The 15,078-nt window shown below is 35.0% G+C and overlaps 1 protein-coding gene across 4 annotated transcripts in view; it reads left to right on the forward strand.

Annotated features, from left to right (window-relative positions):
- Kif2a (kinesin family member 2A) overlaps positions 1-15,078 on the forward strand; it is a 64,852-nt gene that overhangs the window by 42,499 nt on the left and 7,275 nt on the right. For 2 of the 4 annotated variants that reach the window (XM_063258222.1, XM_063258223.1), the window contains exons 14-20: positions 641-845; positions 1,532-1,642; positions 2,716-2,783; positions 6,761-6,874; positions 7,674-7,824; positions 11,486-11,587; positions 14,745-14,880. In XM_063258222.1, coding sequence (XP_063114292.1) covers positions 641-845; positions 1,532-1,642; positions 2,716-2,783; positions 6,761-6,874; positions 7,674-7,824; positions 11,486-11,587; positions 14,745-14,880 — 887 coding nt within the window. The remainder of the gene's footprint in view (positions 1-640; positions 846-1,531; positions 1,643-2,715; positions 2,784-6,760; positions 6,875-7,673; positions 7,825-11,485; positions 11,588-14,744; positions 14,881-15,078) is intronic. The other 2 variants (XM_063258225.1, XM_063258224.1) reach the window with 1 other exon arrangement.

Genomic DNA, 15,078 nt, shown 5'->3' on the forward strand with positions numbered 1-15,078 from the left:
CCCGAAGCCTCTACCGGTCCGCTCTCCGCGGCTCCTTGCGTGCTTCTCCCTACAGTCTGTCCCGAAGCCTCTACCGGTCCGCTCTCCGCGGCTCCTTCTGTGCTTCTTCTGCTTCTTCTTCTTCTCTTGGCGGGAGAGGCACTCACTTTTATAGGGTTACAGTGGCCAACCAGTTCAAAGCGCGCGATGCGGACTGATTGGCTAACATCAGTTGTTGCTAGGCAGACTATCTTACAGGGCGGGTTGTGAAGCAGGAGATCTTACAGGGCGGGTTGTTTACCAAGCAGGAAGCAGGAGATCTTACAGGGCGGGTTGTTTACCAAGCAGGAGATAAGCGCCATCTTAGCACACTCGATGGGAGGGGTAATCTAGCTCAGGCTTTGCTCTTTCCTACAGGTCTCACGTCCGCCAAGTAAGGCGACCGGGCTCGGCCGCGGCTCCCAACAAGTAACATCTATGATACTGTTAACATATTCATATATTATAATGTCAGACTAAATTGTATGAATTTAGTTATATTCAACTGTTAACTCAGAGTGTTTTTCATATTTAAATTATGAAAATTGACTACATGGGTTTTTTGCTGTTTTTAATGAAAAATATAGTTTTATATACCAAGATATTCTTCATCACATTATAGAACATCCGGTCAAACATCCGCAAATGCACATTCATCTCGGAGCCATGCAGTGTTTCAAATTATTCTTAGACGCAAAGGAAAACTACATGGTAAATTTTCTCTCATCGATTTGGCTGGAAATGAACGAGGAGCTGATACTTCCAGTGCAGACAGGCAAACTAGGCTTGAAGGTGCTGAAATTAATAAAAGCCTTTTAGCACTCAAGGTAAATAAAATTATCTAATTGTGAAAAGTCGTATGTTTTTACTTTTTTTGTTTACTCAGTTACAAAATAATAGTACTTGTTTTACCTAACAGAGGTTTTCAGACTTGTTTTTTCTCTTAAGTTAACAGACTCTGTGGTACCTAGAATTTTTCCTGGCACACATTATTGATTCCTTTTAGATGCGATGAAGAATATGAGTTGGCAGGCCAAACCTAAAGCTGAAGATTCTAAAGGGCTTAGTTAGATTTTCTTAGGGAAAGCAAAAAAAACTCAGAATATTTGAGCTCAGATATAGTTTCTCAGAAAAAAATGTGGAATGGCTTTTAAAACATTTAGCCAGGATTTTTTCGTTTTGTAGAAAAGCAGAAATTGAAAGGATTACAACAAAACATTCTGTATTTTGAAATGCCACTGTAATATTTTAATTTTTATATTTTTCCTGCTACCTGTCACTTTTGTACACTAGTGATAAGAGTCCAGAAGTGTTTTTTAATATTTTATTCTTGTTTATTTTTAAATTAACATTATAGTGGGAACAGTTTTACAATGCTATAAAACCATTTGTAGAATTTTCAGAGCTCGTTAGCCCTTAAATGTTAAGTTGTAATAAGAGATTTTTAAAATACGTTACTTAGATCACTTCATAGGAAAACCTCATCTGTGATACTTGCTTTCCTAATTTTCAGGAGTGCATCAGAGCCTTAGGTAGAAATAAACCTCATACTCCTTTCCGAGCAAGTAAACTCACTCAGGTGTTAAGAGATTCATTCATAGGTGAAAATTCTCGTACCTGTATGGTAAGTTTATTTTTGTTTATTTTAATCCTGAAGAAATAGCTATGAGTTTCTTAGAAATTTTAATATATATTAATTACAGTAGTATTTAAGATCTCCTGGCCTGATGTGGTGGACCACACCTATAACCCTTGCTCCTGGGGATGCTGAGACCAGAGGAATGCAAGGTCGAAGACAGCATGGGCAGTTTAGCAAGTCACTGTCTCAAAAAGTGAAAAGGGGTGGGATAGCTCATGGGAAGACCCTGGGTTACAGGGCATGAGGCAAATGTGGTTGCCGACATTTTGATAGCTGAGAATATGCTCCTATCTATAGCACATTCTACCAATTCCAGCAACTGAGTTATTTCATACGCATTATCAGCTAACAATTTAGACAGTAGTTTAGAGATCTCTGAATTTTGCTATGTTCTTGTAAAGGTTATTATTAGTTTTTGGTAATTTTAGCAAAAGTTAATTTGACCGAGTTTATTCCAGACTCTTGTTTCTCCTGGTGTGCATAGCAACTAAAATTTAATCTCTATTTAGACAATTATGTTACCTGTAGTTTGTCTTGTATTTGCCTACCTCAGGAATCAGCTAGAGCCTTGGGCAATTGATACATGAAAGTTGGAGTTCCTTCTTAGTTGTTCTCTTCCTTTTGGGATAACTTTTCCAACTGATGTGATCCCTGCTTCCAAACTGTACTTGAGTTTTTAAGCAGTATTACTTCAAGTTGCTAATCAAATTTTAGTTGTCCTGTGTGATGGCTGCAGGGCTTGCCCTCTGGCAAAATACTGTTAAAAGAAAAAAGTAGGTAGAGGGAGGTACTCAGTGCTGTTCCCTTCCTCCCAAAATGCTTACCTTTATTTTCTGCTGGATTTTTATCATTTTCTGGTACCTTCAGAAAGTTGCTTATATTTTAACAAGACTCTATAATTGTTATATGATTACAGGTACTAGCAGATTGTCTTGTTCAGACATTATTAATAAGTATTTTTAAATAACCTTTGTAAAAATAGACCTTAGATGAGTTATGTGTAAGGATTATTGTCTGAATTATTTGTAACATTTTACCTTTCATTTTTTCCTCTATAGATTGCCACAATCTCTCCAGGAATGGCATCCTGTGAAAATACTCTTAATACTTTAAGATATGCAAATAGGTATGAGAGATGATATCCATTTTACGGATTTAAATTGGATACTATAATAGAACAGTACATGATATAATTAAATTGTCTACCAGGGCCACTTTTATTTATGTTGTTCTTTGAATTTTCAAGAAAACTTTAGCTTCTTTAAGATAATATTCAGTTATTTTGTCAATCCTTAAAAATGAGTAGAAATAGATTGTGTAATTAAAGAAATGACTGATATCTTTAATAAAATTGACCATTCCACCCTAGAACATGATTATATTTTTTATGTTTCAGTGAGTTAGATAATCATGTAAACTCTTCCTGCTATATTAAGACTGTGAGACTAGTGTATATTTCTAAAACTGTCCTGCTGTATGCTGAAAATTATTCCTGATGGTATTACAAGTTATAAATGAGTAATCCAGAATTTGAGTAAGAAGTGATAGTACAGTTCTTCCTAAACTATATTTTGTTATTCATGTCAGTAGTGTTTCCAACTTAAACAACTTGAATCATTACAGATGGAAGTGCAAAGTGTATTATAGACTATTAAAAAAGTTTATGTCTTAAATTCATGAAGTGCCCGTGAAACTTTGGGCTATGATAGGTGTGTTTAATCCATAGATCCCGATCCCTCACCCCTGCTGCCACCTGTGTTTTGAATGACTGTCAACATAGTTTACAATTTCTATTACCACGTTACATTTGTGTTCTAATCTATATGGATTTCCTCTTTATATCTTGCTTCAGGGTAAAAATTGTCTTAATTTTGCCTGACAAAGTTATTTGTCCTGTTCTGTGGTTTTAATCACAATGGAATTTTTATTTTCAATATTTTCTAAAAACTTGAAATATTTGTACATAAAAGCTACTTTAAAACAAATGAGTAATTTAATAAATACTTGTAAAGTGAATACCCCCGTTATCAGGAAATACAGCATTAACAACAAAGTTCTCCATGTGTTCTTTTATAACAACAAATTCTAAGTAATTTGCCCAGATCCATTAATCTGTGCCACAAAGTACCCATTGTCCAGACTTGGATTAATTAATTTAGTCATTTTCTTTTTGTTTTGAGCTGGGGACTCACTGTGTTGTCTAGGCTGACCTTGAACTCATGATCTACCCAAGATTACTAGCAGGATCACTGTGCCCCATCCTAAAAATAATTTTACTACCTATGAATGTATCCTTGGGTAACATAGCTAGCTATATGTATTTGGATCGTATTTTTTGATCTTTTGTATCTTTTACCTCAGTTGAAGAGATTTTAAATGGAAATAAGCATTGTTGGAAAATATAAACCTATTGACCTTCTGTAAAAGGTACTAAAATATAATAGCTACTCTTAAAATGTAGTTAAGAACTTTATTTTCAAAATGTATTCCCTTTTAAAGTTTGAATTATGAGTTCCCAGCTGCTGCTACTTTAGATATGTAGGATTTTTATCAACTTAAAATGCTATTTTAATATAGCTCATAGAAAAGAGGAGAACAGCTTGGTGTGGTAGGTCCTTTGCATTTGATAAAATTAAAACAGAACTCTTCTGTATCTTAAATCTTTAAAACTGTGAAGGACTCCCCTGAATATTATGAAAAGTGACATATAGGTTGAGTATATTTACCTGAAATGCTTGAGATTCAGAGTATTTCAGATTTTAGATTTTTTTAAATTTTGAAACATTCACATATATATAATGAGAGATCTTAGGAACATGATACAGTTCTAAACACGAAATCCACTTGTACTTGAAATGCACCTTACACACATACACTGAAGGTAATATTGTATAGTACTTAGTATACTTGCATTTTGACTCACAGCACATGGGAGTCATTTATGCAGTTTTCCACCTGTGGTGTCCTATTGGTGCTCAGAAAATTTCAGGTTTTAGAGCATTTCAGATTTTAGACTTTTCAGTTTGGAATGCTTACTCTTGTGTCTGGCTGTTCCTCTAGTTCAGTGGTGGCAGACCTATGGCACTCATGCTCCAGCAGACATACAGAGCCTTCTTTGTAGGCATACAAGTCCCCCAACAGGCGAGCATCAGATAACAGTTGTTTTTTCTAAACCAAACCTCAGTATTCAGGTTGAGTTGCAGTGTTGGCCCCTTACAATAAATAAATAAGTGGGGTTGAGATGGCAGTTGGGTACTTGGTCCCTAAAAGCTTTCCCACCATTGCTGTAGTCTGTTTAGGTTCAAGTATAATGTTTTATTGTTACATAACATAGCTCATTTGCTACACAACTAACCATCTGGGACAAGTAATTCTGTCACTTTTATTTCCAAATTTCTAAGAGTAGATTTTCAGCCATTCTTGCATGCCAAATATTTCATGACCTTTAAGAGTCAGTAATTTTTTTTTTTTTTCAGTCAAGGAGAATTCATTCTTCTTTAATATGAAATCTGCCATTTTGGAAAATATTTTTTAAAATATTGCTTATTAAATGTTTACGCTTTGTTTTCAAGACCCAGCATACTGATTAAAAAGTCTTGTGTTCTCAAGACAGTGGGCTTAATAACTCATTTATTCCTTAACCAAAACAGACTGTCTATGTCTTGATATATTTAATATGTAGAGATTAATAGTTGTATCTTTCTTAAAAGGCTTGTTTTGAGAACTAAGATAAGTCTGTGTAAACTGTTTACCACAGTCCCTGGAATATACATTAATTATCTTGGCTGCTATTTTAGTGAGGTGTTCTGTCTTAAAAATTCAGTTAGGGACTAATGATATAACTTGGTGGTGAAGTGTTTGGCAGTGTGCTTGTTGCCCCAAGTTTAATCCTCCGCATTGCAGAAAAACACCAAGGGAAAGGGGGAGAGAAGAAAAGAAAGAATCTTTCATTTTAGATTAAAAATCCAACCCCTCTACTTTTGAAGTGTTTTGTGGGAGTTGATATTGATACAGATGATTAAGATGAAAAATCCAATTGTAATCACTTGACAAAATTAGTATGTTTTAGAGAGTAGAAGAAAAAATCTTCAAAGGGAAAGAATTGCCCCAAAGAGAAAAGCGATACAGGAGTGTGAGAGATAATAGCCCTGTTACAACCCAAAGGATAGAGTCTTTGGGTAATGCCAGATACTAGTGATGGGTCTTGGGCATAACAGTGATTAAGGATTTTTTGTACCATATTTGAGTTATTGTGATTCCTACATATAGTATAGTTGGTTTGGACAAGAGGGTATATTAGGGGAAAAACTTGTGCACAAGGTTATACTTGTTAAACGACTATGGGTAAGATACTTTATTTCTCGTTTTCTCATATATGAAATGGAGATAATGTCAAAGATTGTCATAAAAAGTATATAATGTAGTGCCTGAAAGTAACTAATCCTAGTACCTTACATACAGAAAGCATTTAATAATTATTGCTTACAGCTGTGAAATGAAGTTAACCCAAAAAGGGCAAGATCACAAAGATAGGATGAAAACTTACGATTTTTTTAAAATATAGCATACACATTGGCAAAAGCAATTTAAATTCCATTTGAGTTTTTAATCACTAAGCTCAAAAAATTGAGTGACTTTTCTCAATTGTATTAGAATATTTCATAGCTATTATATTCTAGACATATAAGCAGGAGTTAATTCATTAAAAACCAGCGGTGGTACCTTGACATTAGTATATAATTTTCTTGAGTCCTATTTGAGAAAGTCTGCAGTAATGCTGCAAAATTATTAATATCAGTAAACAAAATATTTCTGCTACTGACCACATGAGAAAATCAGATTTAGGTTCTTATAGTTAAAATAAAGAACATTTCAGGTTTAGGTAATGGGCTATAAGTTTCTGTGAAAAGAAGAAAACATATCAAGAAGGAAAGACTAAGTCTTCCCAGTAGGGAATCAACTAGCCAAAGATGTTCAAAGATCTCTAAAAAATTGATTGTAAAGTAATATTCTAATACATTGTTAGAAAAATGGTGCATGAATTGTGCTTTGCTGTCTTTATAAGAACATTTTCTTTTAATTTGTTGCTGTTTGGTGCTGCAGAGTAAAGGAGTTTGGAATTAGTCCATCAGACATTCCGTTCTCACAGGGTGGTGGCAGTCGCCCTGACCTTTCTCCTTCTTATGAGTATGACGACTTTTCTCCTTCGATTACCAGGTCTACTTCTTTGTATACATAAGATGCCTATTTTGATAGCTTCTTTTGAATTGTGCTACATACAAACATTTCATTTACTTTTATCCTGAGCCATTTTATTTTTCATTTCATTTCATTTGGCAGGTGGTGGTTGTACTGCATGTTCTGCATTTTTATGTCTTTATTATTTGCTTTATAATGTTGATTTAGAATTCAGGTTTCTTATTTCTCATATTTTTTAAAGAATGATGTCACTTTTGCATATTTACCATTAAAAGGTACATTGTCTTGCTTCAGATGAAGAGTTTATTCTGTATGATCTTGTAAATTTCCTGTTTGCAGGGAATGACAAGGATATTCTAGACTAAATTTCTCAAATAGTAAATTTAAGTATGAGTAAACATTTTTAAAATGATAAACACAACCTTTATGTACTAGAAATAAAATTTAGCTATTTTGAGTGTTAAAACTGCCAGACACTTGCAAAGTATTATCTATTTTCCTGATTTTGGCCATGACCCATTTGAAGATCTAAACGCCATTTTTAATTTTTTTCTGTTCATACAGTATAATTACAACAAATAGTTTTTTCTTTGAAACTGAACCTACATACTTTGCTAATTTGAAGCTATAAAGTACTTAAATCAGCTCTTTGAATTAAACAACCAAACATCCATTAAGTTTTTCCACAGACTTCACCTATAAAGGTGACATCAATCTTAGCGTGTTAATTGAGTTGCCTTATATTGAATAAGTCAGTATTTTGTTGTTCCTGTGCATGAATCATTGTTAATTTAAGATGCCTATTATGTGTTTGTAGGGTGAAAGAATTGACTGTAGATCCAACTGCCGCTGGTGATGTCCGCCCAATAATGCACCATCAACCAAATCAGATTGATGATTTAGAGACACAGTGGGGTGTGGGAAGTTCCCCCCAGAGAGATGACCTAAAACTTCTTTGTGAACAAAATGTGAGTGACATAGTTGTGATTGATGTGGTTTTAGTTTATCAGTCATAAAACTTACTTGAAAACTCAATCAGAGTTCAGCAAACTAACCTGTTACCATCTGTTTTTATAAGTAAATTTTTATAGGAGTCTAACCATGCTTATTCATTTATGTATTGAATGACTGCTTTCTTGCCATAGCAGGAGTGACAGTGTCTGTACAGCTTATGAATCCAGAACATCTACTATGTGGTTTTCTGATCTAAACTTTTTTTCAGGTTTTGTAACTATTAAAGTTTTAATAAGTAATAGGAAAGCAAATTTAAGAATTATACATATATCTTACGTAAAGATTTTTGTTTTGTTTTTTGATACCGGGGGTCGAACTCACGACTATGAGCTTGCAAGGCAGGCGCTTGTGCCACTGAGCTAAATCCCTGGCCCTGTCTTATATAGTTTAAAAAGAAATGAACTGGGCTGGGCGTGGTGGTGGCACCTGTTATCCCAGCACTAGAGAGGCTGAAGCAGGCCAGTGTAGGCAGCATGAGTTCAAGATCAGCCTGAACTACAAAGTGAGACCTTGTCTCAAAACAAAAGGAAAAAAAAAAAAAAAAAACCCAAGAACTGTGGACATAAGCATACTGTTTGGGATTTGTTTTTTCACTATATCATTCTGGGTGGCCTCAAACTAAGGATAGTCCTCCTGCCTTGGCCTCCAGAGGCCTGGGGTTACTGACATGGTACATCCATATTAAAAGGTCACATGGTAGTCATCCATATTAAAAGGGTACATGAACTGTTTAAAAATTAAACATAGCAAAATACAAGTATCTATTAAGTTTTTTGCCGTATGTCTGAAATATTTAAGTATATTTTATAATTTAAATTTTTTGTTTTTTCAAATATATACCCCTTCTATAGACAGAAAAATACAAAGATATAAGAGCACAAATACTGCACACTTGTACACAATTGCTTTCGATACACCAAGAAGTGTCCTTTCTATGTGTGAGAGGTAATTATTTATGTGGGTATTTAACATCATTTTAAAAATGCAGGCTAGTGTGGTGGTGCATTACCTGTAATCCCAGCACTTGGAAGGCTGATGCAGAGGTTTGCCTTAAATTTAAGGCCAACCTTGGATATACATAGTGAGTTCAAGACCAATTTGAACTATACTGCGAGACTGTCTCAAAAAAAAGCAGTAATTATGTGGCCCACGCCTGTAATTCCAGCACTTGGGAGACTGAGGCAGAAGGATTGCTGGAGTTCGAGGCCAGCCTAAACTACTTAGTGAAATCTTGTCTCAAAAAAAAAAAAAGCACTAATGACAAAAACAAAAAAAAGTGTGATTTAATAAACTTAAAAGGTAGCTTTTACTGGCTGCTTACTGCATGATAAGCATTAGTAAGCATTTGCTTATCTGATTTAATCTGTATAGTTTAATGTAGTAAGTGCCTTAAGTCTTACTTTATAATTGATACTCTTAAGAGGTTTAAGCAATTTGACCAAGATTATACAGATAGTAAGTGCCAAAGCCATATTGAAACCTAGGTATTTTTTATGCCAGAGCCTGATTTTATTTCAGTTAAACTGACTTGCCACCTAAAAGTCTAAAATATTCTAGAATGACAAATGAATATGCCACTTTTTGTTACCATGTTCTATATGTATTGCTCTGTACTACTAAAGCTGGGCTGAAAGCAGCTCCTCTCATCCAGAGGTAATTTGGCCTAACTAGGGCAAACTGTGTGGAGACATTTTTGATTGTCCAGATCTGAGGTGATTCTGTATCTGGCAGATAGAGGCCAAGGATGCAGATGAACATTTAATACAGTGCACAGGGCAGTGTCCCCTACCCTATCTGCACAAAATGTCAGTGGATTGCAAGATTGAAAAAACCTGATTGAAAGTAAAAGTTCTAAATTTTGAACCACGGAGACAAAACTATTCCATCCCCTGTGTTGTTCTTAGAGTACTCAAAGTAATCCCTGCATTGTACCTAGATATGGTACAGATACAAAGATACACAAAAGTGAAATAAGACAGACACAGTATACCTTTACATCGTATTCTTGCAATTATTAAGCTTTTTCAGAACCTTCATTTGGAGAGATTGGCTAGATGATCAGAATTAATCTCGGGATTTTAAGCGTGACATTATCAGTTTTATTTAACAGCTTTCATGTTTCAGAGAGTGCTGTCCTTGGGGAACTTACCTTGAGATGGTTCGGCATTAGATTTAGTTACTATACATTCATATGTATTCTTGGAATGTTAAGGCTTAGCCAGGGTAGATGAAAGTGGACTGGTGTCCTACCCTAGAAATAAAACTAATACAAGTAAGTGAATAATCAAGCACATTAGAATTCCAGAAAAAGATAAATAATAGGAGTTTGTATAGTAATTTGAAGCAAAGAAAACAAATCTGGGATTGAGGGGGAGGTGGTAAGGAAAACTGAGTGAACACATGTTGAATATTATGTGTTTGTCAGGGAGAGGGAGAAAATGTATGAGAAAATGCCAATATGTCCTGATAAAAAGCAGAAACATATTTCCTCAGAGAAAGTCAGTCTCATTATATAAACTTTCAAGGATGAAAAAGTCAAATCAGAAACATATTTCCTCAGAGAAAGTCAGTCTGATTATATAAACTTTCAAGGATGAAAAAGTCAAATGTCTACTTAGTAATATTTACTGTAAGTTAAAATTTGTACACATAATTCAAATTACATGTTTTGTTTGAAAAGTGGTGCTTTCTTACTCATATTTTATAAATAGTTGACTCCTACATGGTTAACTTTATCACTGAAGTCACATTTTGAGAAAATAAATTAATTCTTTAGACACTTGATTGGGAAGGAAACTCCAAAAAGAAAAGTCAGAAAAGTTTAACTTAAGACTAAAATATTCATATGTTGTATATAGGTATATGTGTGTGCATATACACACATATGTTTCCTGTCATTGACAAAATAGAAATGTAAGTTGTCAGTTAAAATTTCTCACCTGGGCATAGTGGTAACCCTTGTAGTTAGCATTCTGGGAGACTGAGGCAAGAGAATCACATATTCAAGCCCAACCTAGGCAATTTAGATCTCAAAATAAAACACAAAGAGAAAAAATTGTGAATTTCTGTAAGAATTGCTGGAAACAGTGGCACACACCTGTAGTTTCAGCTGTAGTATCCAAGAGGCTGAGAGAAACAATCATTTGAGTACAGGAGTCCAGGAGTAACCCATCACACTTTGAAATTATTGTAGGTCTGAGATAAATTTACGGCACCAATCTCATAGATGGTTAGCAGCACAGCACACTATAGTACCATTTTTCCTGGAGCTGTGGCTTGTTGGTGCTATTGAGCATCACAAGGCAGTACCACCTGTCACTAGCCCAAGAAAAGATCAAAATTCAGAGTATGTTTTCTGAATGCCTTTTACTTTTATGCTATTGTAAAGTCATAAAATTGTATGTCAACCCATCATTATATGGAAGAGATGCTGTATTTCAGTTTACTTACAACTTGCAGTTTTAAGTGTATATTTGAAAAACCAAACTATTTCAGGAGAGACTGCTTTTTATGATAATTATGCAGTAAAGCCTGAAGTGAAAAGTACTCTTTATTCATGATAAAGTTTGGGTTGAACTAAGAGTTACTTTAACTCTTTAACTGGTCTATTTTCAGGAAGAAGAGGTTTCTCCACAATTGTTTACTTTCCATGAAGCTGTGTCACAAATGGTAGAAATGGAAGAGCAGGTTGTAGAAGATCACAGGGCAGTATTCCAGGTAAAGTGAGAAAGGACCTCTTGTCAGGATATTTCTTGAGATACAGTAACCACAAACTTTTTAATTATTTAAGTGTAGCAATATTCTCAAAGAAATTTATTTGTACATATGAGTGCACATGACATGGCAATTCTTTAGTAATTTTTTATAGAATGGTAACTCCAGGCATTTCCCTGCAGCATGTTAGAAGATTTACTGTATTTACCATCTTTCTATCCCTTTGGCAATTGTTCATTTTTGGAAATGAGTTGAACTTCTGCCCACCACTATTACTATCTTTGTTAGGCCAGTTTATTGGACAACAGTAAGATAAAATTCTTTCAAGATTATGGAGCAGTTGAGGAAGTATCAGTCTTTGTAAAAGAGAAAGAGTACCTTAGGAAATGGAGAAATACTTCTAAGACTGATCCGTAAGCAGCAGGTTGAGTGAAGGGTGTTATGTGCCTTCCTGTAGCAGTAACACCTCAGATGTTCAGTCTTGTATATTACCTAGGCTGGCCTCTAGGGTGGGCAGTCCTTTTGCCTCAGCTTCTTGATTATCTGGGATCACAGGCCACATTTTTTTTTTTTTTTTTGGTTTTTTGGGTTTGTTTTTTTTTTTTTCCTTTTTTTGGTACCAGGGATCCAATTCATGACCTTGTGCTTGCCAGCCAGGCACTTACGCTGCTGAGCTAAATCCCTGGCCAGGCCATATGTTTTTAACAGAAAATCCTGGATGCTGGTATTCATGAGGAAGTAAAGATACATTTGGACATCTTTGTAAAAACTATACTATGGACTTGACCTTATGACTCCTACCCTCATGTGTCTTACTGATGTGAGGGGGGAAAGTGAGCAATAACTTATCTTTTTTTTTTTTTTTTTTTTTTTTTGTCTTTTTCCTTTTTATCGGTACCGGGGATCGAACTCACGACTGCCTGCTTGCAAGGCAGGCGCTCATGCCACTGGGCTAAATCCCCAGTCCCAGCTACTTACTGGCCTCTCTTCCTTTTCTGATGTTGAAAAGGTCTTTTATCCATAAACAAAGTAAATCACCTCAAGTGTAGTCATTCAAGTACCTGGATAAAGGACTCCAATATGAAAGAAAACATGTTATTTCAAGTTAGGATGTATGTTCATTAAAACAATTGAGGGCTTTAGTGAGGCTGTTATCATGAGAATCTCTTTAGAAGCCTACATGTTTAGATTTATTTAAGAATAGAAACTTGTAATTTAGGAAAATTATTGTTTGGGCCCTTTTGGAACAAGATACTGTATAGACCATAATTTCTTTACCATGTTTATAAAGTCAACATTTGTTTATTGGCATAACTGGATGTTTTGATTTAGAATCCAGTTAATCCAGTTTTTCTACTATTGCATTATTGTTCCTTATACTGTGATCCACCATTTCTCAAAAAGGGTTTTATTGTATAATTTAAGTGTGTAGCTGAAGAAAAACATAAATAACTTGTGTTTTATGATTGATAGATACATATTTTCTAATAGATACCTGTCTAGGTTAACCAATTCTGTCTGGTGATATAGTCTAGTATAAATACCCATTGAAATGAAGTGATGTTTGGAAAATTACAGCTATATGCACCCTAAAAACCTAAAGAGTACTTACTTTCATGTCCAAAAAACTTAAATTCAGAATCATGTGGTCTTTGTTAATAAGCTGTATGATTTATGACATTGCCAGAAAATGAAATTTGTAGGTTCTGCATATCTAAAATCAGTCAAGACTGAAGGAGTTCCTTGACACACTTTTGAAAGTAAAATAACTATTTATTGGCTCGGTTTACTTTTCTAAAGTTGGCTATTATGTTAGCTTTCCAGTGCTGGGACAAAACATCTTACATAAATACTTTAAAGGAGCAAATACTTATTTGGCTCATAGTTTCCAAGGTTTCAGTTCAATGGCCAGCTGCATTGCTTTATGCCTGTGATGAGGCAGAAATATGACAGAAAGCTGAGTTAAAGGAAAGTTGCTCACCTCATAGCAGTTGGGAACCAGAGTAAGGTGGAACGAGCCAGAGAGGAAGTGAGCCAGGATCAGATATTGTGCCAAAGTCACAACTCCACAATCATTTCCTTCAGTAGACCCACCTCTTTTTTTCAGTCACTTAGCCATAATACATCAAATTGTGATCTTGTCAGTGGATTCATCTAGAAGGTAAAGCTCTCCTGATCCAATCACTTCTCTAGGCTCTGCCTTTGAACATTACTGCATTGGGATTGAGCTCAACAATGCATGAGTCTTTGGGAGACACTTACATATGTAAACCTTAACTGCTATCCTTTAGTCCCTTACGGTCACAGTAATTTTGAAGAACGTTTTAGTATTTAGGCTTTGCTCAGTGACTGTGACATGCTTTTTTAGTCCATTTTCTGTTGTTAATAACATAGTAGTACTGACTGGGTCAGTTGTAAAGAAAGAGGTTTATTTTGGCTCACTTTGCTGGACCAAGGTTTGAAGGGCCCCATGTGTGTTAGCCTTCTTGCTGGCAGAGTCCCAAAGCAGCACAGGACATCATTAGAGGAAGGACAGAATAAATGTTTTCATGTGTATATATTCTGTGCTTTCTCTCTTCATGGAAAGCCACCAGAATTCAACTACAAGTATTCTACCTTGATGATATTAATTCTAATTACCTCCCAAAGGTTCCACCCTAAACCCTATAGTTGTATTACATTTCCACCCTCATCGTAGGGATTAAACTCCAGCATGCGTTTCATAGAGGACAGATCATATTCATACCATGGTAGACCCCAACTAGATGTTAATTACACATATCCTGTAAGTTATAGGCTATTTGCCGTCATATTCCTCAGTAGCTTTATTATGTTCAGTCTTCCTTTGCTTTAGGGGCAGCTATTGAGATTTTAAGACTTACTCTGCTCATTCATGTTTATCTGCTTGATTCATTCCTTCCTCCAAGGTCCACCCAGAGCCCCATAAAGGTTGAAGTACAATCATCTTTCCTGGCCCATTATATTCATGCATGTTTCTGTGTTCGAACTTAAGGAAATAATAAATTTTACTGTCTGAATAAAAATATATCTATTATTATTTTAGAGAATATCATTTCAATTATGCTTTGAATATATTTAACAAATCTTATAAATTGCTATCTTTTGCAAAGAGACTTACTGAATGTTTGATCTTTTCTAGGAATCAATCAGATGGTTAGAGGATGAAAAGGCTCTCCTAGAGATGACTGAAGAAGTAGACTATGATGTAGATTCGTATGCTACACAACTTGAAGCTATTCTTGAGCAAAAAATAGATATTTTAACTGAGCTACGGGGTAATTCTTTTTTAATCTTAGTGTTGGGTATGAAATATTGGGATGTATACAGTGAGAGGATTTCATATTGCAAGAGGATATTTGCAGTGAAATTACAGGTACTATTTTGCACCTTCTTTCCAGAGATATGAAGGCAGATCAACCAAAATGTTTTTGTTTTTTAATATAAGGGTACCATTTCAAGTTCTCTATATACTT

This window comes from Cavia porcellus, unplaced genomic scaffold (assembly GCF_034190915.1).
Source record: "Cavia porcellus strain 051 isolate PalLab524CR breed Dunkin Hartley unplaced genomic scaffold, mCavPor4.1 scaffold_11, whole genome shotgun sequence".
Lineage (NCBI taxonomy): Eukaryota > Metazoa > Chordata > Mammalia > Rodentia > Caviidae > Cavia > Cavia porcellus.